Source organism: Cervus canadensis, chromosome 10 (assembly GCF_019320065.1).
Source record: "Cervus canadensis isolate Bull #8, Minnesota chromosome 10, ASM1932006v1, whole genome shotgun sequence".
Classification (NCBI taxonomy): domain Eukaryota; kingdom Metazoa; phylum Chordata; class Mammalia; order Artiodactyla; family Cervidae; genus Cervus; species Cervus canadensis.
Window position 1 is genome coordinate 68452403 of NC_057395.1, and position 25357 is coordinate 68477759.

The 25357-nt window shown below is 54.7% G+C and overlaps 3 protein-coding genes and 1 non-coding gene across 4 annotated transcripts in view; 2 read left to right on the forward strand and 2 right to left on the reverse strand.

Annotated features, from left to right (window-relative positions):
- The window catches only part of TOP1 (DNA topoisomerase I), an 85957-nt gene extending 83529 nt beyond the window's left edge, over positions 1–2428 (forward strand). Inside the window, exons 20-21 of the mRNA XM_043480249.1 lie at positions 5–154; positions 1143–2428. Coding sequence (XP_043336184.1) covers positions 5–154; positions 1143–1245 — 253 coding nt within the window. The 3' untranslated portion in view covers positions 1246–2428. The remainder of the gene's footprint in view (positions 1–4; positions 155–1142) is intronic.
- Positions 148–13165, reverse strand: LOC122448928 (spidroin-2-like). Its single transcript, XM_043480586.1, has 5 exons — positions 13031–13165; positions 12307–12858; positions 8553–8647; positions 3511–3608; positions 148–314 (listed from the first exon to the last, which is right to left on the reverse strand). Exons 1-4 carry the CDS (start codon positions 13163–13165, stop codon positions 3566–3568), a joined length of 825 nt encoding a protein of 274 aa, XP_043336521.1. The 3' UTR covers positions 148–314; positions 3511–3565.
- LOC122449021 lies at positions 5885–5986 on the reverse strand. Its single transcript, XR_006271840.1, has one exon. It is a non-coding gene; the product is annotated as a U6 spliceosomal RNA (small nuclear RNA).
- Positions 12579–25357, forward strand: part of PLCG1 (phospholipase C gamma 1) — a 33776-nt gene continuing 20997 nt past the window's right edge. Inside the window, exons 1-2 of the mRNA XM_043480232.1 lie at positions 12579–12594; positions 13053–13380. Coding sequence (XP_043336167.1) covers positions 13164–13380 — 217 coding nt within the window. The 5' untranslated portion in view covers positions 12579–12594; positions 13053–13163. The remainder of the gene's footprint in view (positions 12595–13052; positions 13381–25357) is intronic.

Here is a 25357-nt window from a genome sequence, read left to right on the forward strand (position 1 = left end):
CCAGGGTTGTAGAGTCAAAGAAGAAGGCTGTCCAGAGACTGGAGGAGCAGCTCATGAAGCTTGAAGTTCAGGCCACAGACCGAGAGGAGAATAAACAGATTGCTTTGGGAACGTCCAAACTCAATTATTTGGACCCAAGGATCACCGTGGCTTGGTAAGCACCACGCCCTTCTTGAAGGCCCCCCGCTGGCTTGGGAAGGGTGATGGGGTTCCAAGAGCATTGTCAGCTCTCACGCGGTTCCTACATTGCACACTTCAGAGAGTCCTGTCTTCTGCCGTGCACACTGCAAATGCATTGGGACATCCTGGATGGTCTGAAATGGTCAATACTGTTATACCACCTTGGAGTGTTTATTTTGTCTGCTAAGGCAGGTATGGTCCCCACCCCTAGTGGAACTTTAGGACAAGGATGGAGACTCTTAGTCCTTATTGGAGGAAAAAATAAAAATGAGCCCATCTACCTACACTTGAACTTCTCAATAAAATTTTTTTTTGTAAGTGAAGGAAAAAAGGTACAAATAAGGAGAAAAGAAAAAAAACGAGAATACGGATCTGCGCAACCTATGCAAAGAGTTTGCACCATTGTTTACTTGTTTCCCTGTAAACACCCCCCCCCCCAATAAAATAACATCCAAAATAAATGACTTCTTTTGGAAGATGCTTATTAGTTAACTTGAACTATTAGTTTGTGGGCTTAAGAGGAGCAGCCATCCCCTGTGGGCCAGGGGTTCCAGCCAGCTCTTGTCCCCTTTCTTTTCTTTATGTCCTGTCTGGTGCTGGAGGTTTGGTTGGCTTGAGAGGCGATAGAGTGTAATGGTGAAGAGCATGGACTCTGAAGCCAACGTGCTTGGATTCACTTTTCAGCTCCATGATCACTAGCCACATGAGAATGAAACCAAATCCCCTAACTTCTCTTAGTTTTTCATCTGTACCTTTTTCATTTACACACCTGCAGTCGTACCTAATTTAGAATGTCGGGATTCAGTGAGTCAAGCACACGAAGCCCTAAGAACACATCTGGTACCTTATTAATTCTCCTTCTCACCAGATGGAACAGAAGGTGGCACATCCAGGCCCCAAACTGGGTCTGACCCACGTCTCCTGAGACACACTAACCCCCCTTCTCTCTCCCTTATTTGCAGGTGCAAGAAGTGGGGGGTCCCCATTGAGAAAATTTACAACAAAACCCAGCGGGAGAAGTTTGCCTGGGCCATCGACATGGCTGACGAGGACTACGAGTTCTAGCCAGTCTTGAGGGGCAAGAGTTCTGTGAAAAGGAACAGTGTGGTTTGGGAAAGATGGATAAACTGTGAGCCTCGCTTGCCCTCACACCTGAGGGAGAGAGGCAGCAAGTCTTAACCAACATCTTTGAGAAAAGATATTATAAGGGAGAGCTGAGCCAGTTGTCCTATGGACAACTTATTTAAAAATATTTCAGATATCAAAATTCTAGCTGTATGATTTGTTTTGAATTTTGTTTTTATTTTCAAGGGGTCAAGTGGATGGGAATTTGTCAAGAGTTCTGCCAGGCAAATTCACTGTTTCACTGAAACATTTGGATTCTCTTAGCTACTGTATACGAAGTCCGATTATATTGGTGCGTTTTTACAGTTAGGGTTTTGCAATAACTTCTATATTTTAATAGAAATGAATTCCTAAACTCCCCTGTTCCCCATTTCAGGAATTTAAAATTAAGTAGAACAAAAACCCAACGCACCTGTTAGAGTTGTCACTATCTATTGTCATGGGAATCAATTTTCATTAAACTTGAAGCAGTCGTGACATCGGCAGTGTTTTGGTTCAGACACCTGTTCACAGAAAAGCATGATGGGAAAATATTTCCTGACTTGAGTGTTCCTTTTTAAATGTGAATTTTTATTTCTTTTTAATTATTTTAAAATATTTAAACCTTTTTCTTGATCTTAAAGATCGTGTAGATTGGGGCTGGGGAGGGATGAGGGGTGAGCGAGTCTAAGGATAATAAATAATCAGTGACTGAAACCATTTTCCCATCATCCTTTGTTCTGAGCATTCTCTATGCCCTTTCAGATACCCATCTTTTTCATTTAAAACCCCAGTCTTTCACTTGAAAGATTTTATTGTATAAAAGTTCCACAGGTAAAAAATTTAGAGGAAAATGAGTATTTGGTCCAAAAAAAAAAAAAAGGAAAAATAATCAAGATTTTAGGGCTTTTATTTTTTCTTTTGTAATTGTGTAAAAAATGGGAAAAAAAAAACACATAAAAAGCAGAATTTTAATGTGAAGACATTTTTTGCTATAATCATTAGTTTTAGAGGCATTGTTAGTTTAGCGTGTGTGCAGAGTCCATTTCCCACATCTTTCCTCAAGTATCTTCTATTTTTATCATGAATTCCCTTTTAATCAACTGTAGGTTATTTAAAATAAATTCCTACAACTTAACGGAAACTTGGTGTCTGCCTCTGTGTTAGCCCAGGGCCCCGGGCCAGAGTAGGGCTCCAGGGCTGGGCCTTGGTGTGGGATGTGGTCTGCCTGCTCCTGGCTGCAAGGGTGCCTCCCTCCCTAGGAGCTGGGGCTGCATCTGTCTTGCCACCGTGGGTGTGGGCTGAAGGGGAGGGAGCCAAAGTCCACATCCTTAGAAGGCAAGCCCAGGAAGTGAGGGCGGGTACAGAAAAGCTAGAACAGGTTGGGTGCAAGAACTATATTTGGAGCCTAGGGTAGGTTTATTGAGCAAAGTGGAACAAGTGTATTCGGGAAGCAGATTTTAGAACACTTCTGTGTGTGCTGGTGAGAAGCAGTGGGGAGCTTCTTTGGGCCTACTTACGTGGCTAAGTTACTGTCAGGATGGCGGGAATTAAGGATACTAAGCCAGTTAAAACACTGAATCCCAGAAGCTCTTCTCCAGACAGATCCTTCTGACAGAGAGGGAGCGGTCTAGAACCACTTCTCGGTGCTCTAGTACCCGAGTCAGTCAGGATCCCTACAAAAATTGTTCCTCCTTTTATCCTAGGTTATAGCTAAGTCTGCGATGAAGTTGAAAGATTAAGTCTCCTGGTCAAAAGAAGCAGCTAACAGGAAGGCCAGAGTGGTCAGAACCGATCATTTAGCTAGCCCTAAGTCCTCTAGCCTGCCAGCTAAGGGTATATTCTGGGAGGATAGCCATCTCCCTGATGGTCTCTGAACTTGGAGGCCGGGGCTGGGCCAAATGCAGGGAATCCTGAAGGGTCCTTGGCAGCCTTTATTTCATCAGCCAGTGAGAGAGGCAGCATTCACCCCAGGGAATAAAGGAGGGTACGGAGCCACTATTGCTTTGGAGCAAGAGACTGAAGCCAAGTATTTTGAGTTCAATGGTTCTGGGGAAGCTATACCATGGGACGTAAGGAACAGCAACAGAGAGGCTTGTCCATGAGCCCTATCAATGCACTTGAGCAGCACCTGTCACAGCCAGGGGACAACCTTGGGCCACCAGTGAAAACAGGATAGGAGGCCCTGCGGGCACATTTAACTGATGAGCAGAAACCTGTGCCTACCTTTTCTGGCAAGGACCGTTCTTCTGAGGGCAGGTGCAGAGCAACTAGATGCTGGTCAAGAACAGCTGTGAAGGACTTCCTGGGCAGTCGCAGCAGGCCTGGGAGAGCAAGCCAGAGAATGGGGGAAGCTGACCTGACCACTGCGACAAGGGAAGAGGCTAGACAGAGGTGAGGGCCAGGTATGCAGGGCCTCAAAGGACGCCCAAGCATGAAGTCAGGAGGACCACCCCCCGCTTCCTAGTCATCTGGCAGGTAGGTTCCCTCCTCCCACTTCCAGCCCTTAGGTTGGATGTGCAGGGTCTGCCCCACCCTCTCCTGTCAGGCCCTTCCGTGAGGCTGGGTCCAGCTGTGGGCAGAGGGAGACCGCTTCCATGTGCCGCCCCAGCCAGAAAGCTGGTGCTTTGCTTGGCCCCTTCCTCCCTCACCGCCACCCCCAACATCCTGTCAGCAGGTCCTGTCTGTTCTCCCTGTCAAGTCTACCTCAGGCCTCTGTGACATTTTTTCTTTTTTTTTTTTTTTTTTAATGAAAAAAGAAAAAAAAGAAACCACAACTCCCAGCCCTTTTCAGCCACCACCCCCTCCCTCTCTCTATTTCACAAACAAGCACCTGGAATGAGTCACCCCTACCACCCGGTCACTCCCCCACCCACTGCTACTAGCTTCTGCCCCATCTTGCTTCCAGTACCCCCTTCCACTCTGACCACAGTCACCCAGGAATGAGCGACCAAACCACTAACCAGGCTCTGCTTCTGCATCTCAAACTTGCAGTGGCACCAGACACTTCAAAAATCACTAGTGATTCTTAACGTGTCATAAAATCCACCCATTTCCAGTATACGGTGACTTCTAGTAACCACTGAGTGGTACAGCCATCAGTGTGCATCAGTTTTAGAACTTCATCCCCTCGGTAAGATGCCTCATGCCAGGGACAGTTAAGCCCCGTTCCTACCTCCAGCCTCCATGAATCTACCCTCTCTATAGGTTTGTCTTTCCTGTACATCACACATAAACGGCACCATTCCCTTAAAGCACCCCTCGCTGGTCTCCACAGTGCCACCGTCTCCTGATTTTATCCCTCCGTCTCAGGCTGTGGCTTCTGTTACCACCTCTATCAGGTCCTTAGCGGCTGCGGTTCCCTTTTGTGGCTGATTTCATTCATGCTTGAATGTGACGAGCCCCACATCCCTACCTCTAACTTAGGCCCCTCTCCTGAGATCCAGACACACACTGCCAGCTACACCTTGGTGGGGATGTCCACGGGCTCTAGAACTATGTTTGGAACCTGCCACGACCAGCCCACTGGCCGTGGTTTCACATCTCAGGGAAAGGCACCACCATCCACTCTGTCTCCCAGCTGGAACCAAGGGCAGACATCATCCTTCACACCTTTCTCTCTCATATCCAGTAAATCACCAATTCTGATAACACCTTCTAAATACCACATACATCGAATCCCGGTATTTCCTCCATAGAAAACTTAAAAAAAAATTTTTTTTTTTCCTGAGAAAAGGAATTTTACTTACATTTCAGTCTTTACAAAATCCCCCATAAAATGGGTTGTTCTCTCAACTTGTTTTGAACCAAAAAACACTTTTTGGAGAAAACACATTATCCTGAAATGACCTCAGTCAAGCTAGTTTTGGATGATTGTTAGTTCCCTGACAAAACCAGTAAACAAGGAAGCAAAGAAATTTACCACAGACTGGGCAATTATTTCTCACAATCCCAAGCACTGCATTCGAACAGGTTTCTTCAAGATGACTTTAAATAGCAATACGGTGTTGATTTTTTTCAGGTTTGAAAATGGCACTGCAGTTATGTATATATGTTTTTTAAGAGTCTTTTAGAAAAACCCTGAAATATTTATAGATAACACTATAGAGCTAAGATTAGTGTCGAAATTATATGGAATGGGTTAGTGTATCGAGTTTGACATGAAACAAGAGTGGCCAAGAGTTCATAATTAAACTGTCTGATGGGTACATTTCACCATGCTATCCTGTCTCCATTTATATACATTTTAAAGTTTCTGTAATATTTTTAAAGCAATACAGTGTAAGTGGGGATTATGTCAATCGTTGATATGTATCTACAGAAGAAATGAAAAAAAAAAGCTATTTAATGTTAAACAGAAAAGTAATTATGCTTAGGTTAAAAGTTCCAGTTGACAGTATCACATACTGATTCAAAAAGTATTTTCTCTGCAGCAACATGGATGAATCTCCAAAACATTATACTGAACACAGACCCAAGGGTACACACTCTGTGATTCTACTTATATGAAATTTTAGACCAGGCAAAACTAACCTGTAGTGACAGAAAGTAGACTTTGTGGTTGCCCGCTGGGGGCGGGGGAGATTGACTTTTTTTTTTTTTAAATATGGAACGCTTCACAAATTTGCATGTCATCCTTGTGCGGGGGCCATGCTAATCTTTGTATTGCTCCAATTTTACTGTTGTGTTGCCAAGCTGAGCATGAGACGGACTCTTAAAGGGCACCCAGAACACTGTTTGGGGTGATGGAAATGTCCTATGTCTTAACTGGGTGGGGGTTACAAGGGGGTATACATTTGTCAAAGCTTTCCAAACTTTACACTTAAAATGGGTGAATTTTCTGTAGGGTATTCCTCAATAAAGCTGGTTTTTCATAAGTGCTCTTTCCCAACTGAGAAAGATGATGATGCACTTTCAGAACTTACATTAGATGGCTCAAAAAGTGGGCTCTTATGGTGACAACTATATAGAAGTTAAAGATTCATGTAAAGAGTTTGTAACGGCAAATTCCCTGGTGATCCAGTGGTTGAGAGTCCGCCAGCCCATGCAGGAGACATGGGTTCAATCCCTGGTCTGGGAAGATTCCACATGCTGCAGAGCAGCTAAAGCCCATAGGCCACAACTACTGAGCCCACGTGCCCTAGAGCCTGTGCTCCACAACAAGAGAAGCCACAGCGATGAGAAGCCCTCGCACCGCAACTAGAGTGTAGCTCCCGTTCACTGCCAGGGAGAGACAGCCCGCAGGCAGATATGAAGACCCAGTGTAGCCATAATTAACTAACTTTAAAAAAGTTTGAACATAATTACTGAAAAGGCTAGTGTGGGAAAAAAATCAATACTTATAAATTAATACAGCATTTAAAATAATATGTGACTTTAAATACGTGTAAAATATGTAACTAAATAAACTTCCATATGTGGACATCTGAATCATGTATCCCTAAAATATTTAAGCTGTCATGAGAGGCCCGCATACCACAACAAATAGTCGTCCCCATTCTCCACAACAAGAGAAAGCCTGTTACAGCAAAGAAGACCCAGTGCAGCTAAAAACAATAAATAAACATAATTTTAAGCTTTCTGCTGTAGTTGCAAAAATGGCCACAAAACACCTGTGGTGACCTTAATTTGAAAACAAGTGATTGACAGTCTTGTATCTGGAGCAGAATACCTCTCACTTGACTCTGTGCCCACAGCCACCGGCAGGTCTAATGAGGTCAGCTGTCCCTCCCCAGTGCTCCAGGGGCCCTTATCACACTGAAATGTCTTCTGCTGACAAATGTCTGCTGGCATTTCTCTCTCCCCTCCTGGAGTGGGAACTTGGTCTGATTCCTTCTGCTGTCTCACTGCTACAGGGGTGGCATCGGGAACGTGTGCTGGAAGAAGGGCAGAAAAGGTAGAAAAATAGTGGGTCTGACCTGGCCCAGGCCACAGCAGCTAGCAAGGGTGCTCCCCTTCTCTGCCTGCAGAGAGGCAATGACAGTGTCCCTGGAGTCCAGCTCTCCTGCCTCAACATCTGGGCCCCGCAAGAGGGGTGATCAGTAGAGGAGAAGCAGGGTCTGCAGAGAGCACAGAGTCCTGGCCTGGTTTCCCCTCGAGTGACAGAAAACACGAGGCTCTCGAGGGGCTGAGAGTACATCGCGGGTGTGCAGGAGGATGAGACCTAAGAAGTGTGAGGCCCGGTGACTAAGGTGGAGCCATGGATGGATACTGGGGACCAAAGCTTAACAGCCAAGACGACAGGTTGAGGGATGGAGTTCAAGGTGCACCAAGGTGAGTACTTACTAAGCACCAGGTGCAGGCTGGCTGACTCAAACCCATGAGAAGGGCTGGTCAGCCACCTAACATAAAATACTACTAAGTAAAAATTAAAGAAAAGTTTAAAGAAGAGGAATAAAGCTTCATATGTGGACTAAATTAGATGCTGCAAGTATATAAATCTGTCTACCTTCAACTGTGGTAGGAGCTGCCTGCGCTTTACTTTTATACCTTCTACAGTCACTCAAGGTCATTACAGGGAAGAATGAAAACTGGGTGGGGATTTGCTGCTAATCTGCGGAGAACATTCTCTACTATTTCAAAAAAGTAAGTGTCCCCTTGAGAAACTTCCCTTATCATTTAACCTCAGGAAAATCTTTCTCCCCCAAGGAATCAGTTATCAGAATACAAAGTTTCTGCTTTGGATACCAGGAAGCTCAATTTGATTTTCAATCACCACAGCCGTGCTAACCCATATTCACTGAATTACATTCTTCCTTTAGATAATAGCATATCCCATTTTTATGGTACCATAGTTCTGATTTCTTAGGAAATTCTCCGAGTACTTAAGACTGAGAAAGAAGACACCTGTGGCGGGCAGAGGGATGTGCCACTCAGATTCCCCTTTGAGGGAGCACTTGTTGCTAGGAGACCATCAGCCCCCTAAGACCACCGTAGTGGCAGACATCTGAGGCTGCGCTTGGCCCAGGACAGGCCACGTTCAGTGCCTGGTGGAGGGACTGCAACAGAGCTCCCTGGGTGCAGGCTGAGGCTGCCGCCAGACCTGCATCATAGCTCAACTTCTCCCAGTGCCCCCTCCCATTTTCTTCCCTCCCTTCCACAGTGCTGATCCCAAGGACGTGTCCTGAAAAAACACCCTGCACACTAACCTCTGTCACAGAGGCTTCCCAAAGAACCCAACCTGGAACAAGATGTAACCAAACAACCAAAAATAGAAAACACATCAGGTATGGGTATTACAGGGAAAGAAAATACTGAAATGTTCATACCTAGGTGGAAGGCAACGTGATGTGGACTCTGGATGGGCCTGAATCCCATTTCTGCCGCCTCTTAGCTTAATGTCTCCGGGCCTCAGTTTTTCCTTCTGTAAAATGAGGATAATAGAGTACTTATCTCAGACTTCCGCGGTGGTCTAGTGGTTAAGAACCCGCCTGCCAATGCAGGGAACACGGGTTCAGTCCCCGGTCCAGGAAGATTCCCCAGGCTGCGGGGCAACTAGGCCTGTGCGCTGCACCTGCTGAGCGTGAGCCCTAGAGCCCCGTGAGGACAATGAGAGAAGCCACCACGATGAGAAGTCTGCGCACCGCAGCTAGAGAGTAGCCCCTGCTCTCCGCAAGTAGAGAAAGTTCACGTGCAACAGTGAAGACCCAGCCCAGCCATAAATAAATAAGTTGTTCAAAAAAATAAATAAAAGTACTTATCTCAGGGCTGTCATGAAAAGTAAATGAGTCACTGGGGGTAAAGCAGTTTTACGGGGCTTACTATATGTCAAGTGATGCTCTAAGTGTTTGGTAAGTAAACACCCATGGGGTCAGGCTCACAGAGCCAGAGGGGCAGCTGGGCTGGGACTCCACCTCCCCCGCCCACTCCAGGCACAGGTACTGGTGTCGCCGGAGCATGCTGAAGCATGAGTGTTGACAGAAATAGGCTCGAGCGAGGCGAGCCTGGGTGATGTCATGGGCGTGTGCCTGGTGTGGGTGCTGGGCTGCGCCTCCCAGCCAGCGCAGCTGCAGGCACTGCCAGTAACACCCACGTCCCCATATATATATGCTGAGCTGGGGGAAGCCCATACTGGTCACACCCTCGGCTCACCCTGCTTTTCCTGAGTCTCCTTGGGTGGAGGCAGGCACCTGAGGCCTGGGATGCTGGCTCAGAAGTCCCAGGAGGAAATGGGGCCCTGTTTCCTGATTGAGGACCTGGCAGCAGGCTGAAAACATGAGCTCCTGTTGGCGGGGATTGCTGGAGCCCCTGGAGGCCCAGCCCCAGAGGCAAAAAGCAGAAGCCAGGAAGCCCGGGCTATATGTCGGGAAGCTCTCAGAAAATGGAGAAATGGAGATTTCTAAAAAGCATCACTGCCCACCAAGTTGTGAGGGCAACAGCACTTAGGAGGCCTTCTGGGAAAATGGATAAGATCAGATGAGCAGCGAGGGGCCCAGCCAGCCCCCCACGTGTCTTCCTGGCCTCACCAACACCCCCACTCCCCCCTACTCCATGCTCCCTCTCAGTAAATTCTAGCCTTCTTCCCATTCCTAGACTTAACTAAGCTCTTTCTGGCCTCAGGGCCTTTGTATATGCTGTCACCTTGTCTAGAAACGACTTTCCTCCAACCCACCTCTAATAACACAGCCAGCCATCTCCTCACATCCTTCCAGCCTCTGCTGAGTCCCGCAGAAAAGGAAGAGGTCTTCCTTGTCTACTAGATCTGAAGCAGGTCTCCCTAATGTTTTAGCTCACAGCTCTCTGTTTTTTCCCTCCATCACAATTGTCCCTACATAACAGAGTGCTTACCTGTCTTAAATCTGTGAATTCCTGGGGGCCTAGTGCTGAATTTCTCTTGTTCTCCCGACTCCTGGCACTAGCACTGAGCACAGACAGGGAAGCTCAAGTCTGCAAACAGGGACGAGCACGACATCAAGCCCCAGCAGGCCCAAGCCACACACTGTGAGCGCTCAAGGTCTGCACTCACGCCTCCTGTGGCCAGGGCCAGCCATGCCAAGGGCCTCCCCTCACCCTTGCTGAGTAGCCAGCCAGCCCATGTGCCCACTGTCCACTGGCACCTATGGAAGCCAGGGGCTCTCCGGTGAGGAAGAATATGCACGGTGTCAGATTTAGGGGTTCAAATCCTCACTGGTTAATTATGTGGCCTTGGGGCGAGCCGTAGAACTTCTCTGAATCTGTTTCTCATCGGTAAACTGGGAACAATAATCCCTGATTATAGTAATTATAAGGATCAGGTGTAAGCACATGTTGCAAACCTTGTAATGCTGGGCCAGGCACTGGGTCAACTTTCATTCCTCCCTCCTACTTTAAAGGTCTGTCACTAGGTGGCAGTCCATCTCAGCCACTCCACCTCCCCTTGGGTGACCACAGCCAATTAGCACAAACGGCTGCCTCAACTTCAGGCTGAATTCTCAGCTCCTTGGGGGCTGCACTTGAGGGGATCAACACACATACACATGCTACCACTACAGCAAGACAAGTCAAAGGCAGTCCCCAGACATTAGTCATCACCCAGCTGGGTGGCCTGCCTGAGCACATACTCTTATATACGTACTCACACATTCCTGGACGCCTAGATCTTTTCCTAATTTTTTTTTTAATCATTTTTTGAGGATCGCAAAGAATTGGACACGACTTAGTGATTAAACAACAGCAGCACATGGCATGTGGGATCTTAGTTCCCTGAACCAGGGATCAAATCTGTGCCTCCTGCATTGGAAGCATGGCGTCTTAACCACTGAACCAGCAGGGAAGTCCTTGGATCTTTCTCTAGCATCAGCTGGGTGCCCTGCTGGGCCTCTTACCCCTGAAACGCAGTACGTGGTCCTGCTTTGTCTGGCTCAACATCCGTCAGACAGGCTCTACTGTGACTGAAGGTGTCTTTAGTTTGGGCGGTGTTCTGTGACGGGGCAATCAGACTGCCCCGGGTGCGTCTAGGGAGTGGCTGCACAGCACAAAGAGTACAAATTAATCGAATAACCACCAAAAGACCTTGTGCCTGGAGAATGGAATGAAAGGGAAGTGGTGAGAGATGAAGTGGGAAAGAAAGGGGCCAGACCATGCCGGACCTGCTGGGCCAGGTAGGGGATTGTGTGCCAAGGGAATTCTGGATGATTTGAGCCTGGAGGTAGGGAGTGAGGATTTAATTTCATTTTGAAGACCAGAGCATAGGGGCTTCTCTAGTGGTCCAATGGCTAAGACTGCACTCCCAACACAGGGAGCCTGGGTTGATCCCTGGTCAGAGAACTAGATCCCGCAACCCCCAACTAAAAGATCCTGCATGCTGCAACTAGAACCCGGTACAGCCAAATTAAAAAAAACAACAAAAAACTAGAGCACAGGGAATACACGCAGTCAAAACCAAGGAAGGTAAACAGTCTGGACGAGAGAAGATGAGCCTTGAGGTTGTGGGCAAAGCGGAGACATGGGAAGGCAGAGGGAATGGGACTTGGAGTGCTGCGGGGTTGAGGGAGAGAGAGGAACCAAGGCTGTCTCCAACGGTTTTAGCCCCGAGCACCTTACCAGAGGCATGTTCTGAGAAACTGAAGACCATGGGAGAAGCAATTTGAGGAGAGATGTGAGATGTCTGTGCTACGTGGGTACGTGGAACAGGTAACGGGATGCAGGGGCGGGGGGGGTGGATACAGCTTCGGCGCTCGGGTGCCTGAATTTGGCGGGGGGCAGTGACGCCGAGGGAAGGGTCAGGCCGCCTTGGGAACTGACTCAGGACCCACCCCAGAGGAAAAGAAGCTGCTGAGGTGTCAAAAGGCAGCGGCCAGAGACGGAGGAGGAAAACAAGGACAGAGTCGGCCCGGGAAAACCAAAGCTCGGGAGAGCATCTGCAGCAATGGTGCGGAGCCACAGGGCCTGAGCCCGCGTCCTAGTCGCATGGAGACTCGCGGCGTAGGGGTGCGGAGGGTATGGCCAGGCCAAGACCACTGGAGGGCTCGCAGGGGACGCTCAGGCCTGTGGGCTACTCCGAATAACGCGACTCCCCCCCACCCCCACCCCACACACACACACCCGCGAGGCCACTTCGGCCGCAGGGCCCGGGAAGATCTTGGGTCCGACGGTCGCAGGCGCTGCCGGCGGGGCCGCCCCCGGCTGCCGGGGGAAGGGAGGGGGGAGAGGCGGGACAGGCAGGCTGTCCGTCAGAGCCTGCCGCCCAATCACCGGGTGGTCCCGCCTCCGCCCCGCCCCGGAGAGGGCGCGCGGAGGACCCGCCTCCTCCTCCGCCGCCGCCGCCGCCGCCGCCGCCGGTGTGAGGCGGCCCGGCCTGGCCTGGTTCCCTCCGCCGGGCACCCCTCCCAGGTACCGGGTTTGGCCGGCGGGCCCCGGCGGGCGCCCCGGGCCTGCACTTCTCCTCCCGGTGGCCGCGCGGGCGGTGCCCCGCGAGCGGGCTTCGAAGGGGTCGCCGCGGCCGGGCCTGTGCGGGACGGTGGGCTGGGCAGCCGCCTGTGCGCGCGCGACAGACGGCCGGGCCGGCGCGAGGTTGCCGCGCGTGACGGGGCCGGCCGTGGCAGCCGGGCTGTGTCCGGGGCGGCGCGAGGAGGCCCCGTAGGGCCGAGGGCCCGGCTAGCGGATTGCGGGCGACGCGCGCGCGCGTGCCCCGACGCCGGGCCTGCCCGGGGGGTCGCGGGGCGCAGGCGCGGCGGGCGGGGGTCCTCCCCACGGGCGCGCGGGCGCCTTTGTTCCCGGCGCGCGGGCTGGGGCGGGGCCTGCAGGGCCGCCCCGCCCCCGCTCAGGCCCCGCCCCGTCTCCGCCCGCAGGAGCCGCCGCCGCCGGGGTCCGCTCGCCCGCCGCCTGCGCCGCGGCCGCCGCCAGCTCGCTCCCGCCGGGCCTGCGCCGCCGCCGCCGCCGCCGCCCCCGGCACCCGAGCCATGGCGGGCGCCGCGTCCCCCTGCGCCAACGGCTGCGGGCCCGGCGCGCCCTCGGACGCCGAGGTGCTGCACCTCTGCCGCAGCCTCGAGGTGGGCACCGTCATGACTTTGTTCTACTCCAAGAAGTCGCAGCGGCCCGAGCGGAAGACCTTCCAGGTCAAGCTGGAGACGCGGCAGATCACGTGGAGCCGAGGCGCCGACAAGATCGAGGGGGCCAGTAAGTGCGCCCCCTCCCCACACCCCCGGCTCCCCGGGCCCGCCGCGCGCGCGCGCTGGAGCGGCGCGGGGTCTGCGCCCCGGCTCGCGCGCGCCCGAGGGCCGCCGCTGGAAAGACTCCGGCAAACTTTCGGGCCCCGCCCCCGCCTCGGCCAGGGTGGTCACTGGGGGCGGGGGGCATCCGGGTCCTCAGTCACCTGACAGGACACCCCCCACCCTCAGCAAGGGGGGAGTGTTCCAGGCGCTTTGCCCAGAGGCCTAAAAATCCTAGCGAGTTGGAGACCAGCAGGACCGACGTCGGGTCCCCCCACACCCTGGGAGCGATGTCGGCCGAGGCAGCGTCCTCCCCCCGCCAGCCCCGGAACCGGAGGCCAGACCAGATGCACCGTTTTTCCAAAAAGAGCAATCTGGTGCACCTCTGGGCCTCCCGGCCGGGCTCCTACTTACAAAGAAACCTTTGGGTTCCCCAAGTAGAACTTAGGCAGATGTTGGCGTAGGGCTGGTTTTGGAGCGGAGCCGGGCCTACTCATCTCTCTCTTGGGGCCAGGAAGGAAGGTGGTCTTGTTTGGTTTGGAAAAGCCCGAGAGGAGGCAGTGGATGTTTTTCCCGCCGCTTCTTTTGTCCTGAAGCTGAATTTTGGAGGTCTGTGTGCGTGGGCAGACTCCCAACGCCAGGGCAGGGAAAGGGGCCAGGCTTCCCCTTGTCCTTTGGAAGCAAGCACATTCTCCAGAGCTTGGCCCCAGAAAGGCCAGCCTCACTGCTTCGTGTCAGGTACTCTTCAAGAGGACACAGCCAAATTGGGGTCCAGCCCTTTGTGTCCTGCGTCCTGTGGATGGAGGGAGCCAGGAGCGGCTACTATTTCCTGCCTCTTTGCCGTCCCAGACCTGACCTTGGTTGCTTCTGCGAAAGAGAGAGTTGGGGGATTTTGAAAAACCCCAGATCCTTCAGAGAGTGATGCCACTGAGCGCGTGCCTATGCTGTAGCCGGATGGGCCCCCCAGCTCTGCCCTTCATTCTCCCGCCTCCAAGTGTGAGATGATGTGTCTGCAACCCCAGGCTGTGGGTTGCTTCCTGCAAGAACCCCCCCATCCCCCTGAGACTGGAGTTAGAGCCAGGCTCAGAATTAGGACTGTGAAGAGGAAGAGGGTTCAGGAAGTGACACCCCCCAAGAGAAGGTCTTCCAGACCTTGGGTCTGGCGTACCTGCGTGTGGATGACTGAGGAGACGGGGAGGAAGGAAGGTCTTGTGGTGAGACAGCCATCCTCAGCCGCACACTCCCGATCTCACACAGCTGCTGAGCTTCCACACAACAGCAGCCTTCCTCCGTGGCCCCCTCGGGCCCTGGCAGCCAGCGGGAGAAAATGTGAGATGATTTGAGAGCCTGGATTCCAGAGTGGAGGAAGGACAGACCCTGCAGAGGGCGGGAGGGACATCACCCCGGCATCAGACTCAGGCACGGCCCCTTCCGTGTGTCTGTGGGTTCCCGGGGCTCTCCTGAACTGGTAGCGGCTGGCTGAGGTTCCCAGGTAGACTTCTGGCTAAGAGGCTGCGTTTCACACCGTGCACGGGACCAGCAGGCAGTTGAAGTGCAGCCCAGCGGTTGAAGGCAAGGTTGGGCTTGAAGCCCGTTGTCTTAGTTGTGTATCGCACCCAGGCCGCTACTTCTCTGAGCCTTAGTGTCACCATCTGTGAAGTGGGAGTAATAATATCTCCACCAAATGAGCTTATTCTAGGTGGGTAAAGGAGAGGATTAATGTAAAACAATATACGTGGGCTTCAAATCCAACCTTGCCTTCAACCGCTGTGCTGCCGGACACATTCTAAATGTTTAATAAACGTAAGCTGTTATTCATGACAACAGTAGTAGACTGTGACTGCCCCCCTTGGACTGGGACTGTATGGCTGCACAAAAGGGTGAGGGAGCAGGAAGGGAGGAGCATGGGGACCCAGCTCACATTTCACTGAGATCACTACCTGGAAAAGGGAGGAAGTGGTTTTGTTTTGCCCCAACCCAAATACTAGTCACCCCCCTATCACGTAGAGCAGGGTATGGAGTTGTCTTGAGGAGACTTGCACATCTGTCTCCTGGGTGGGTGACTCTCTTGTCTGTAAGTTGGGGCCTGTACAGAAGGAAGGGGTGTGGAGAGGCAAGGGGCTAGTCCACCAGGTCTCAGGTCTTGGGGGCTGGAGGCAGGAATGCCAAGGACCTGATAACCCCAGCCCCTGCGGTTGGATCCATAAGAGGGGTGCAAATTCAGTGACCTCATCAGTGAGCTGGGATTTGAGAGGCCTGGGGCCTGGGCAGAGGAGGTAGAAGGGGCCCTGGCCCATTGATAAGTTGCAGCCCGAGACTGAAGGAGTCTGGGTGAGAACCCTGGTGGACACTGGTGTGCAGTTCAGGCCTTGGTGCCGGAGCCTTCCGCTGAAGCTGACCCAGAGCTGCTTGTTTGTGGGTGCACCTCATTGCTGGGTTCTGATCCCTGCTGCCGCCTGTGTAGGTTCTGAGGAAGTTTGGAGTGCCAGCAGGGCCCCTTGCCACCTGGCCTCTTGCCCAGGTGCCTCAGATGCCTGGCCTTTTCCTGCTGACCCTGCCAGGGTACCACGCAGTGTCTGTAGCCTGGCCAAAGAGAGAGACACTTGTGGGACTCAGGTTATCCGTGGGCCTGCAGGGAGATGGGGTTCAGTGAAAGTGCGCGGTGGGTGCTCACAGAGAGGACCTCGTTCTGGCCTGAGTCCGTGCCCTCTCTCTCCATCCTCCACTTGTGAAATGCGGCCGGCAGGTGCTCACCTCGCGGGTGGGAGCTTGGCTTCAAAGGGGTGGGGTTGGTGCTGGTTGTCACGGTGGTGTGACAGGAACCGGGTTGGTGTTTGGCTTTTTGTGTTACAGATACTGACATAAATGAGTACAAAGCAATTACAGACTTCCTGCTGAGTGCTACAGAGACTTGTCATCATATTTTCTTGGCAGATCCGTTAAAGGGCCCCAGGGGGTGGTCTGGAGTTGCCACCCCACTTTACAGACGAGGAAATGGAAATGCAGGGAGTGAACTGTGCTGCCCCGTGACAGCCTCAGTGGGACCCAGCCCTCCCGGCAGGTGCTGGCCGGCCAATCCCAAGGACACTCTACGCCCTGGCGTTGTGCTCTGAGTGGCCTCAGGCCCCCAATCCTGGGGTCATCGCTCCTCTGAAGAGAAACCTTCCTGTTCGGACTGTACCTGACAGACAGCCCCGGCCTTTCTCAGCTGTGGCCCCACACTTGTGGGTTGACATGTTCAGTCAGGGGTTGCTGCGGGCACAGTGGCTCGGGTGGGGAATTGCAGCCCCGGGTTTTCGTCTTTGTCTTTACAATCGATACCCTTTTAGACACCAGGCTTCCTTAGGTGGTGAATCAAAATAGGCCCTTGCCTTCAGGGAAACTGACGAGGACAATGGTGGTGACAGTTGCTGCTCCCTTTGAGGCCGGGGGCGGCAGGGTGGCAGAAGAAGGCAAATGCCCCGGACCAGGCAGGCAGGCTCGTGGGGGAGGTGACATAGGGACCTGCAGTCTGAGGCCCGACCCCTGTGGCCATCAGACCACGGAGGAGACAGACCCCAGGGCGAGCTCGGAAGGCTGGGCGCGGGGAGGGCGGGCCTGTGGCGTCGGGGATTTTCCTTGTGCTGCCGGGTTGGTCCCCGTGGGAGGGGGGTGAGAGCACGTGTCCGGATCCCCGCGCTCGCCATCCTCGCATGTGTTTCCTGTCTGACTGTAGTTTTTCCAGGGGAAGTCAGAGCTCTCAGTGTTTCCTCAGCATCCCCCCCGCCCCCACCGGCTTGCCCTGATGTGTGGGTTTCCAGGCCGGCCCGGCCAGGCCCCTGTGCATCTGGGGCTTTGTCTTTCCTGGGAACCTAGGGACGGGGTTTGCTGTGCCTGGGAGAGCTGAGCACAGCACGCCGGGGCCCCCAGCACCTCCAGCTTCTCCCCTGTGTGTGTGCCAGGGCCCGCACATACGCGCACAAGTGCACAGGCTGGAGTCATCAGTTAGAGATCCTGGCCGCTGGCTTGTTTTGGGTTGCCCCTTGGAATGAGGGGCATTTGCTTGCTCAGCAGATACTCTGTGAACACCTCCTGTTTGCCCAATGCTAGGCACTGAGAGTTCAAAAGATGAACAAGACCTGGACTGTGCCGTTGAGGAACAACTCTTGGAAGAGGCAGGTTTGGGGATGTGTAATTATAACCCCATGTATTCCGTACCATAATAAAGGTCCAGGCCCAGAGCTTCCTGTGTGCAGAGGAATGAGCTCTGCCCAGCAAGCTGGGGGTCTAGAGGAGAGAGCCAAGAGGGCTTCGCAGGGGAGGTGGCTGTTGAACTGGCCTGAGTGGTTGAGGACCTTGCCTGTGCCCTGGGTGAGGCCCTGAGGACCGCTGCACAGGGTGGGTTTGGGGGCAGAGTAGGGAGGGCCGTGGCGTGCCGAGCCTCGTGGGTCGTGCTCTGTCCTGTGGCAGAGCTGTCACCAGAGGCTGAAGTGGGATGTCTGGGAGAGGTTGAGGAGGGGGACCCGGGAGCCGCTGCGGGAGACAGCATGCCTCGTCTGCTAGCCGGTAGGCGGATGAGCGGTGATGGAGGCGTGGAGGCTCCTGGAGGCAGGAGGCAGAGGAGCCGCAGTGGCTGAGCACCAGGGCTCTGAGCACTCACACTGCCTGGGTTAAAAGCCTGCTGTGCGGCTCGCTTGCTCTGTGACCTTGAGCATGTGACTTTCTTGACTCTAAAAGAGAGATGGTAACAAACGCATTTTTCTCATAAAGGTTTTGTGAGGATTCGGTGAGAACGTGTAAGGTGCTTGGCATCGAGTGTAGCGTGTAAGTGCTTCACATGTGGGAACCCTGACGAGGAAGACCCTTTAGTGGAAGGGAGCAAATGTACGTGTGGTCGAGGGGGCTGGCTGCCACGTATTTCGATGTGGGGACCAGGTGGTCACCTAGCCCCTGTCTCTTGTCATCAGGGCTCTTTCCCGCCCCCGAGTTTTGCAGGGTGTCAGGGCAGCTGACTAGGAGCAGCTGCTTCGGTATCACATGAAGATATCAGATTGGTCTGTTTCTAAGAACTTCGCCCTGAGAAATGGTATCTGAGTCCGTTGGTGGGAGACCCCTGACTTCTAGGAAAGGCTTTAACACCGGCAGCTAGGTGTTGAGCTAGGGCCTGCTTTTGCCTCTCCTGTCACTATCCGTGTTGGTCTCTATTAACTCAGGGCGTCTCTTCCTACTCTGCCCTTTTCTCTGATGTGGCTTCAAAGAGGTCGGTGAGAGCTAAAGCTGGAGGGAAGAAGTGAGGCCTGCGGTAGCAAAGGCCTGATACTAGAGGATAGGAGACTTCCCTCACTGCCAGTCCTGCTCTTAGAACTGCAGAAGTCAGTGGGGACTTTGAGGGGAGTCCCAGGAGAAGCGGGGCGGGGAGGGGAGTGCTCTAGCTTCCCCAGGGGGAAATCTGTGAAAGCAGCTGGTAACAGGTGATGAGACTCCAGGCCGAGCCCAGGGTGAGGAGTGGTCCCCAGCAGCTGTGGCCAGAATCAGTTAGATTTGGGTGAGAGTCTCAGCTCTTCTGTGCCTTTGGATACAAGGCACCTGAAACTGATCTTCAGTTCTAAAAGTAGCAGAGAGGCAGGCCCCGGGCTCTCCCTCACAGAGGGAGGGAGCCTCCCCCTCAGCCGTCTATTGACAGTGGTCAGGTGAGGTCCATATGAGAGTGCTCAGGACAGCACGGGGCCCTCGTGGGTGCTTAATAGCTCTGGGTTTCCTCTGCCTTCACCATAGCTTACTGCAGCGCTCCAGTTCTTTCCACCACCACGCTGGCCTCAAGGCTACTCCAACAGCTGGGGGCTGGAGGTCTGTTTCTTACTTCTTTGTTCCCTCCCTGAATCTGTTCACAGAGGTCACGGGCAGGAGAAAAATCGGGTATTTCAGTCGTGCATTGGTTCATGGAGCATTTTCTCATCCATGGGGTGTTATAACTCCACCACAGCTCCCGCAGAGAGACGGAGATGCCAGGCTCCCCCTTGCAGAGGAGGAAACCAAGGCCCCAAGGTGAAGGCCACCCAGCGAGTTCATGGTGGTGCTGGGACTGGAGCTGGAATTCCCGATTCCCTCTGCAGCGTTCAGTTGATCCCTCCACTTGGGGGCAGCTGATACGTGGGTGTTGTGGAGAAGCAGGGTTTTTATTTACCTGGACGGGGCTGTCTGATCTCTCCTCCACCCCCCGGCCGGATGCGCTGTTCAGCCAGCCCAGGCTTCGGTCTGGACACGCTGGGCTCAGTGGTTCCCTTGAGAGACCCAGGCTCCCTCTGCAGTCCCCCCATCGAGACTCGGTCCTCCCTGCCGTGGGGTGGGGGGGTAGCTGGAGAGCCGTGCTCTGACTTGCTCTCCCTGGGTTATGATGACAGCCGCCCTGAGCCTCTGCCAGGGAAGGGGGAGCCTGGGGCTTCATGCTCGAGGTGCCCTGAGAGAAGGGCCTTTGCGGGACCCAGCGACAGGCTGAAGAGTGTGCCCTCACCCGCGGGTTCCTGCGTTCATCCCACATTGAGTGTGGTCTCCGCTCCCGTGTTCGGAGCACACCCAGCGGACATGGTCGCTCCCGCCTCTGACCTGTTCACTGAGGCCGTATCTCCAGCGTCGTGTGCTTTCCATGTCACCATAGCTACTCTTTCCTTTGAAAAAAAAAAAAGGCCCCGAAAACAGCTTTCTTGGTCCCCTGCGGCACATGAGCGGGTGAGACGCCGCTTGTGCCCCCCTGACTGGATGCTGGCATTTGCTAATGTGCCAGGTGCGTGGAGGCTGAGGGTAAACGCAGGGGTTGAGGCTGTCAGGGCCAGAAAGGAAAAGTGATGAGGTGCGGGCGCTGAGAGGGATGCAAGCCGGGGAGGCTCCATGGGTCGGCAGAGGCGGGGTGTGCCGTGTTCATCCCCATGGCTGACAGCAGCCGGGGCCTGGCTCTCCCCCGGGTAGGCCACGGGCGCCCCTGTTTGTGCAGAGGGTTCTTGGTGGCGTCGGGTCAGCCCCCAGGTGCAGAGCCGGAACACCCCGGACAGATGAGGCCGGGGCGGGGCAGTTAACTCCTGACACCTGGGCACGGGGTGCAGGACGGGTGGCCCCACAGTTGTGGCAGGTAGACTGTAGCCCATGGGGGTCAAGAGGCGGCCTGCCCTGGGGTCTCGGAAACAGGGAACTTGGTGTTCCGGCTCTGAGGCATTGCAGCTGTGCTCTCGCCTGATTGTATCTCCTCCTTCACCCCAACACATGTGCCCCTGCTCACACCGCCACAGCTTCCTGCCGGCGGCCCAGGGTTTTAGGGCCGCCCTTGGCGGCTGAGTGTGCTGGGCCTCCAGAGAGAGTGGGCCCGAGGCTGCCTGGAGATGGTGCTCGGCCCCGCAGGGGAGGAAGGACATGGGAGGGGCCAGGCCGAGCAGGTGCTGCAGGTGGTCGCTCTGGGGGAGGCCGAGGCCTCAGGGGTGCGGCTCAGAGTCTCCACTCGCCCTCCTGCCTCCGCTCTAGATGGGCTCCCTCTCCTCGTGCACCCAGTGCTTTTTGAGGTGGCGCTTGGCTCGCCTCTGAGAGGCTGCAGTGGCTGAGTGCCCAGCACAAGTCGTAGCTCTCCCCGCCGCACCTCGTCACCTCCTAGGAACCTGGCCGTCCTGGGGGAATCAGGGAGGCCTCCTTTTTACAGCCCACATGTAGACTTCGTATATAGGCGCTGTGCTTCCTTCTGGGCCCTTCCTGGCGTTGGCCGGTGGCCCTGGCTTCGGCAAGACTCAGGATGCAGAGTAAGCGGGGCAGGGCTTTCTCCTGCAGGACTGGCATCTCCCTTGCTGAGCCAGGCCTGGCACCGAGCAGCCTAGGGTTAGGAGGCAAGGAAAGGAGGTGACCCAGTCCTTGATCCTGGGAAGCTTGCGATCTGGAACGTGCCGAAAACCTTGAGAGCCCCGGGCCAGCAGGAGATGGTTGTGCCTAGTGCTGTTGGCTGAACCTAGGGCTCCAGACAGCGGCAGCCTGTCGCTGTGGGTCGCTCCCCCTGCTGGCTGGCAGGCTGGCATTGGCTGGAGGGTCAAGGCGTGGGCTCTGTGAGGAGCGGCGGTCTGACCGAAGCTCCAGGCCCTGGCGGCGGACAACCGACCAGACTGGTGAGGGCTTGGGCCTGGGTGCGTTTGACCACTTGTTTGTGTGAGATCTAATTCTAACTCGGCAGGGGCGGGCCATGCGTGTTGGGGTTGGCTTCCTGTTTTCCTACACACCTGGGGATATGGCTGAGCTGAAACGTCCTGAGGGAAGTGGTGTTTTTAGAGGTGCCCCCTGCCGCCCAGTTCACAGTGTCCTTGGCATGGCCTTGCCCATGGGGGGAGTAGGGCTTTGACCATCCTGGGCCCCTGGCTGTGGGTGTGTGGTGGGTGAATGCTAACGCCGTGGGATGAGTGACTTCAGCCTCAGGCCCAGAGAGTGTCGGCCCGGGTTCCTGAGTGACTAACCCTAGGAAGGAGGGGAGGGGCTGGGCACAGGTCCCAAAGGCTTCTTCCCTGCCTACTCCAGGGCAGGAGGTCATCTGGGAGGTTGGGAGGCTGGGGAGCGGCAGGAGCAGGGGCTGACAAAGGCTCTGCAGACCACGTCCCCCCATTTGTCATCCAGCTGTTAGGTGGTAGCTCTCCTGTGCTGACCCTAACCCAGCAAGAGGGTAATGCGCCTGTGTTCTCTTGTCAGCTCCCAGCTGGGACTGTGGCCCTTCTTGGGAGCTCTGAGCATGTCCAGGATGGAGGTTAGAACAGGTTGCTCTCAGGGATCACTCAGGCCAGCAGTGAAATACAGAGAGGGTCCCCTCCAGTGGGAACCCCTGATGCCCAGCTTGCCCCTGACGGTGTCTGGGTCCACGGCCTGAGAACCAGCCCCCGCTGGAGGGGTGAGGCTCTACAGGCCGGGGCGGGAGGTGAGGCGGGAGCTGTCTTAAGAGGGTGGAAGTAGGGAATTAAAACCAGGAAGGGGAAGTCCCAGGGTAGCCACCCCTCTCAGCGGGGGAGTTGATTTCGAAGAATCTGAGCTGGGCTTCCCGGGGATACGGGGAGCAGGTGTTCCCTCTCCCCTTGGAGTGGGCCGTGTCCTGTGTGGGGTGACCTTGAGGGGCCGTGGCTCCCCCGGAAGCAAAGGGAGGACAGGCGAGTGGTGGGGCTTGGGCTGCTGTGGCCCAGAGGGAGCGGCCCGATCCTGAGGCGAGGCCGGGAGAGCGGGACAGTGGGCGGAGGAGGGCGTCTGAGTGAGCAGGCCTGCGACGTAATGACCCTGTCCATTGTTCAGAGTGTCTCCAACCGGGACATTCAAGGTTGACCCTGTTGGGCATTTAAGGGCTGGCCCCACATTTCCCCCGCCGTGGAGAGAATGGCCCGTGCTGGCAGTAATACAGAAACCAGAAAGGCGGGGAAGCAGCACGGGTCAGTGAGCTCCGTGGGGGAAGGCCTCTGCCATTCACCACCCCCCACCCATAGCCCCTCCTCAGCCCCCAGCCAGAGGCCCCTCTCATTTCCCTTTGGGGGTGGGGGGCAGGCCCTGGGTTTTTTCTTTCCTCTCCTAACGCAGTCCATTCTCTGCTAGGCACAGGGGCATTTGGTTCACAGCGTCAAGGACCTTATGATCCAGTGGAGAAGATAGTCAAAGAGCCTTAAAATCCACATGGTTCCCACTCATCTAGGTCCTTGGTAAGCGTGGTCATTAATATAAATAAAGCCAGTAGGGCTCGTTCAGGGATCAGATTGGAGAGTGGTGAGCATCTACAGAGTCTAGCTTAGGCACCGCTCTGGAGGTGAAGCTGTTATCTCACGAGGTGTGGCAGGCGGCCTGGTTCTGGTGAGGGGTTGACTTTGAGGTCTGCGCTTCCCAGGTGGCGCTAGTGGTGAAGAGTCCATCTGCAATCCAGGAGACACGAGAGACGTGGGTTCGATCCCTTGGTCAGGAAGATCTAGAAGGAAATGGCAACCCACTCCAGTATTCTTGCCTGGAGAATCCCATGGACAGACAGCCCATGTCACAGAGTCGGACACGGCCAAGCGACTGAACACACACGTGTGACTTGGAGGTGAACAGGCAGAGACAGCAAGTAGGCAGTTGGCTTGAAGGGTCTGAAGCTTACAGTCAGGGGCTGCAGTAGGGCTGTGTCTGTGAGTTTTCTGTGATTGGTAGTGAAAGCTATGGGCCTGTGTGACGCTGACTGGGGAGCAGGTGTTGCTTCGGGAGAGGAAATGCCCTTGGCCTGGGCCTTGATGAAGGCCAGCGTGTCATGGGTACAGTCATGGAGCCCAAGAAGCAGGAAATCAGAAGTCAAGAGCAGAAGTTCAGCAGGAGAGAGGGTGTGGTCAGCCGTGTTGATTGCTCTGAGAGTCAGGAAAGAGGAGATTGGGCACGTGACTTAAACCCCGGATAGTACTCTGTTCCTCCAGGTGGTCTGAATAGACGGTGAGAAGCATTTCATCGGGCCTCCAGAGAGCCTGGACACTCTATACCTGGCCTTGCTGGGCCCTCAGCTTCTCTCCTATAGCTGGGGGCCTGGCAGACACAGGCCATCTAGAAAGAACTTGGGCAGCATCAGCCTGCAGAGGGGACAGAAGTCAGCATGCCGGGGGCTGCCTGGGGAGTCCTGCGGGCCTGGGCAGAGAAGTTGAGGCAAGCCCCTGCTGCACTTGCCCCGCTGTGACATTGCTGGCCGGCGGAGGCCAACCTTCCCTCCCCTCTCATCCACCAGACTCGGAATGTTCTTTTCTCCAAACATTCGATGCCTTGGCTTTCGTGATCCCGCGTGGGTGAACCTGTGCGGGCCAGTCCTCCCGACCTGCCTTCTGTGGACAGAGTGGTCCGAGACCCCCGAGTCCAGCTGCTCACTTTCTCTGGCTCCCGGCGCCAGCGACACTTCCCTGTTCCACCCTTTGTAGGCCCTCCTAGTTATCTGCTTCCCCATCTGTTTCCTCTGCTGGGCAGGGGCTTTCTGACTTTCTCAGGGGCAGGAATTCCAGTGCCTTATTGATCTCTGTTTACCCAGGACCCACCCTGGGGCCTGACCTGGAGTTGGTGGAGGTTTGGTGCATGTTTGAGCTGGGTGATGGAATGAGAGAATAAGCCCGGTAGAGAGCTGCTCATGGCTCTCCTGGCTTTGAGTTCTCTGGGTGGGGCCCCTTGCCCTTCCTTCCTTTGGGGCCTGGGCGTGCTGTTCCCACCTCTGAGATGAGTGGGACTCATCTCACATCCTAAGGGACAAGGGCTGCCCTCCTGGACAGTGTGAGGGCTTGCTGCTTCTCCTCTATGATCCCAGTGTCAGGGGTGGCTGCTGCTGGGTAGAGGGTCCCCATTCTGCTGTGAATTACCACGTGACTGTGACAAGACCCCTGGGAGCCTCCTGTTTCCTCATTGCTCCAAACAGGAGATTCACCTAGAATCTAGACTCCAGGCGATTCACAAACTGGCAAGGATCTGTTACAGCTGTGACGGAAGCAGTTAGTATGGAGGGGTGCAGGGTCCCATGTAGGAGGGTCCACAGACCCCCATCCAGCTGTCTGAATGGTCTTTTCCTGCTCTTCTCTGTCAAGTGTCTGGGGAAGGGTAATGGACAAAACCCCGCCAGGCGCAGATGCCAAGCCCTGCCTGGGGTGGACTTTGCACTCCAGGGTTCCACTGGGGCTTCCCTGTTGTGTCCTGGGAGGGGTCTAGTCCTTTCTCCCTGCTGTCTGATTGAAGGTGCTTCTTTACCAGAGAGGAAAGGGGATAAAGCCCAGCCTTACCTTCTCTTTGCTGCCTGACCTGTGAGTCTGGATCCTCGTCCTCTGTGAAATAGAGGCTGAAAGCTACTCAGCCCTCGGCTCTCACCTTTCTCCATAGGAGCTGCTCCTGACTTCTGCTGGGAAAGTGGGGGTGGGGTCGGTGGCAGGGTGAGGACGCTCACTCCTGGTCCTCGGGCAGCAGGCAGCAGCACGGTCCAGCAGATT

Excerpts from the sequence above, each read along its gene's own strand:
- LOC122448928 (XM_043480586.1), bottom strand. The coding sequence starts at position 13,165 with ATGGCTCGGGTGCCGGGGGCGGCGGCGGCGGCGGCGGCGCAGGCCCGG. Across the intron at positions 12,859-13,030 it reads GCGGGCGGAGACGGGGCGGG|CCGGGCCCTCGGCCCTACGG; the intron begins GCCTGAGCGGGG and ends GCAATCCGCTAG. Across the intron at positions 8,648-12,306 it reads CGGCCGAAGTGGCCTCGCGG|AAGGAAAAACTGAGGCCCGG; the intron begins GTGTGTGTGTGT and ends CTCATTTTACAG.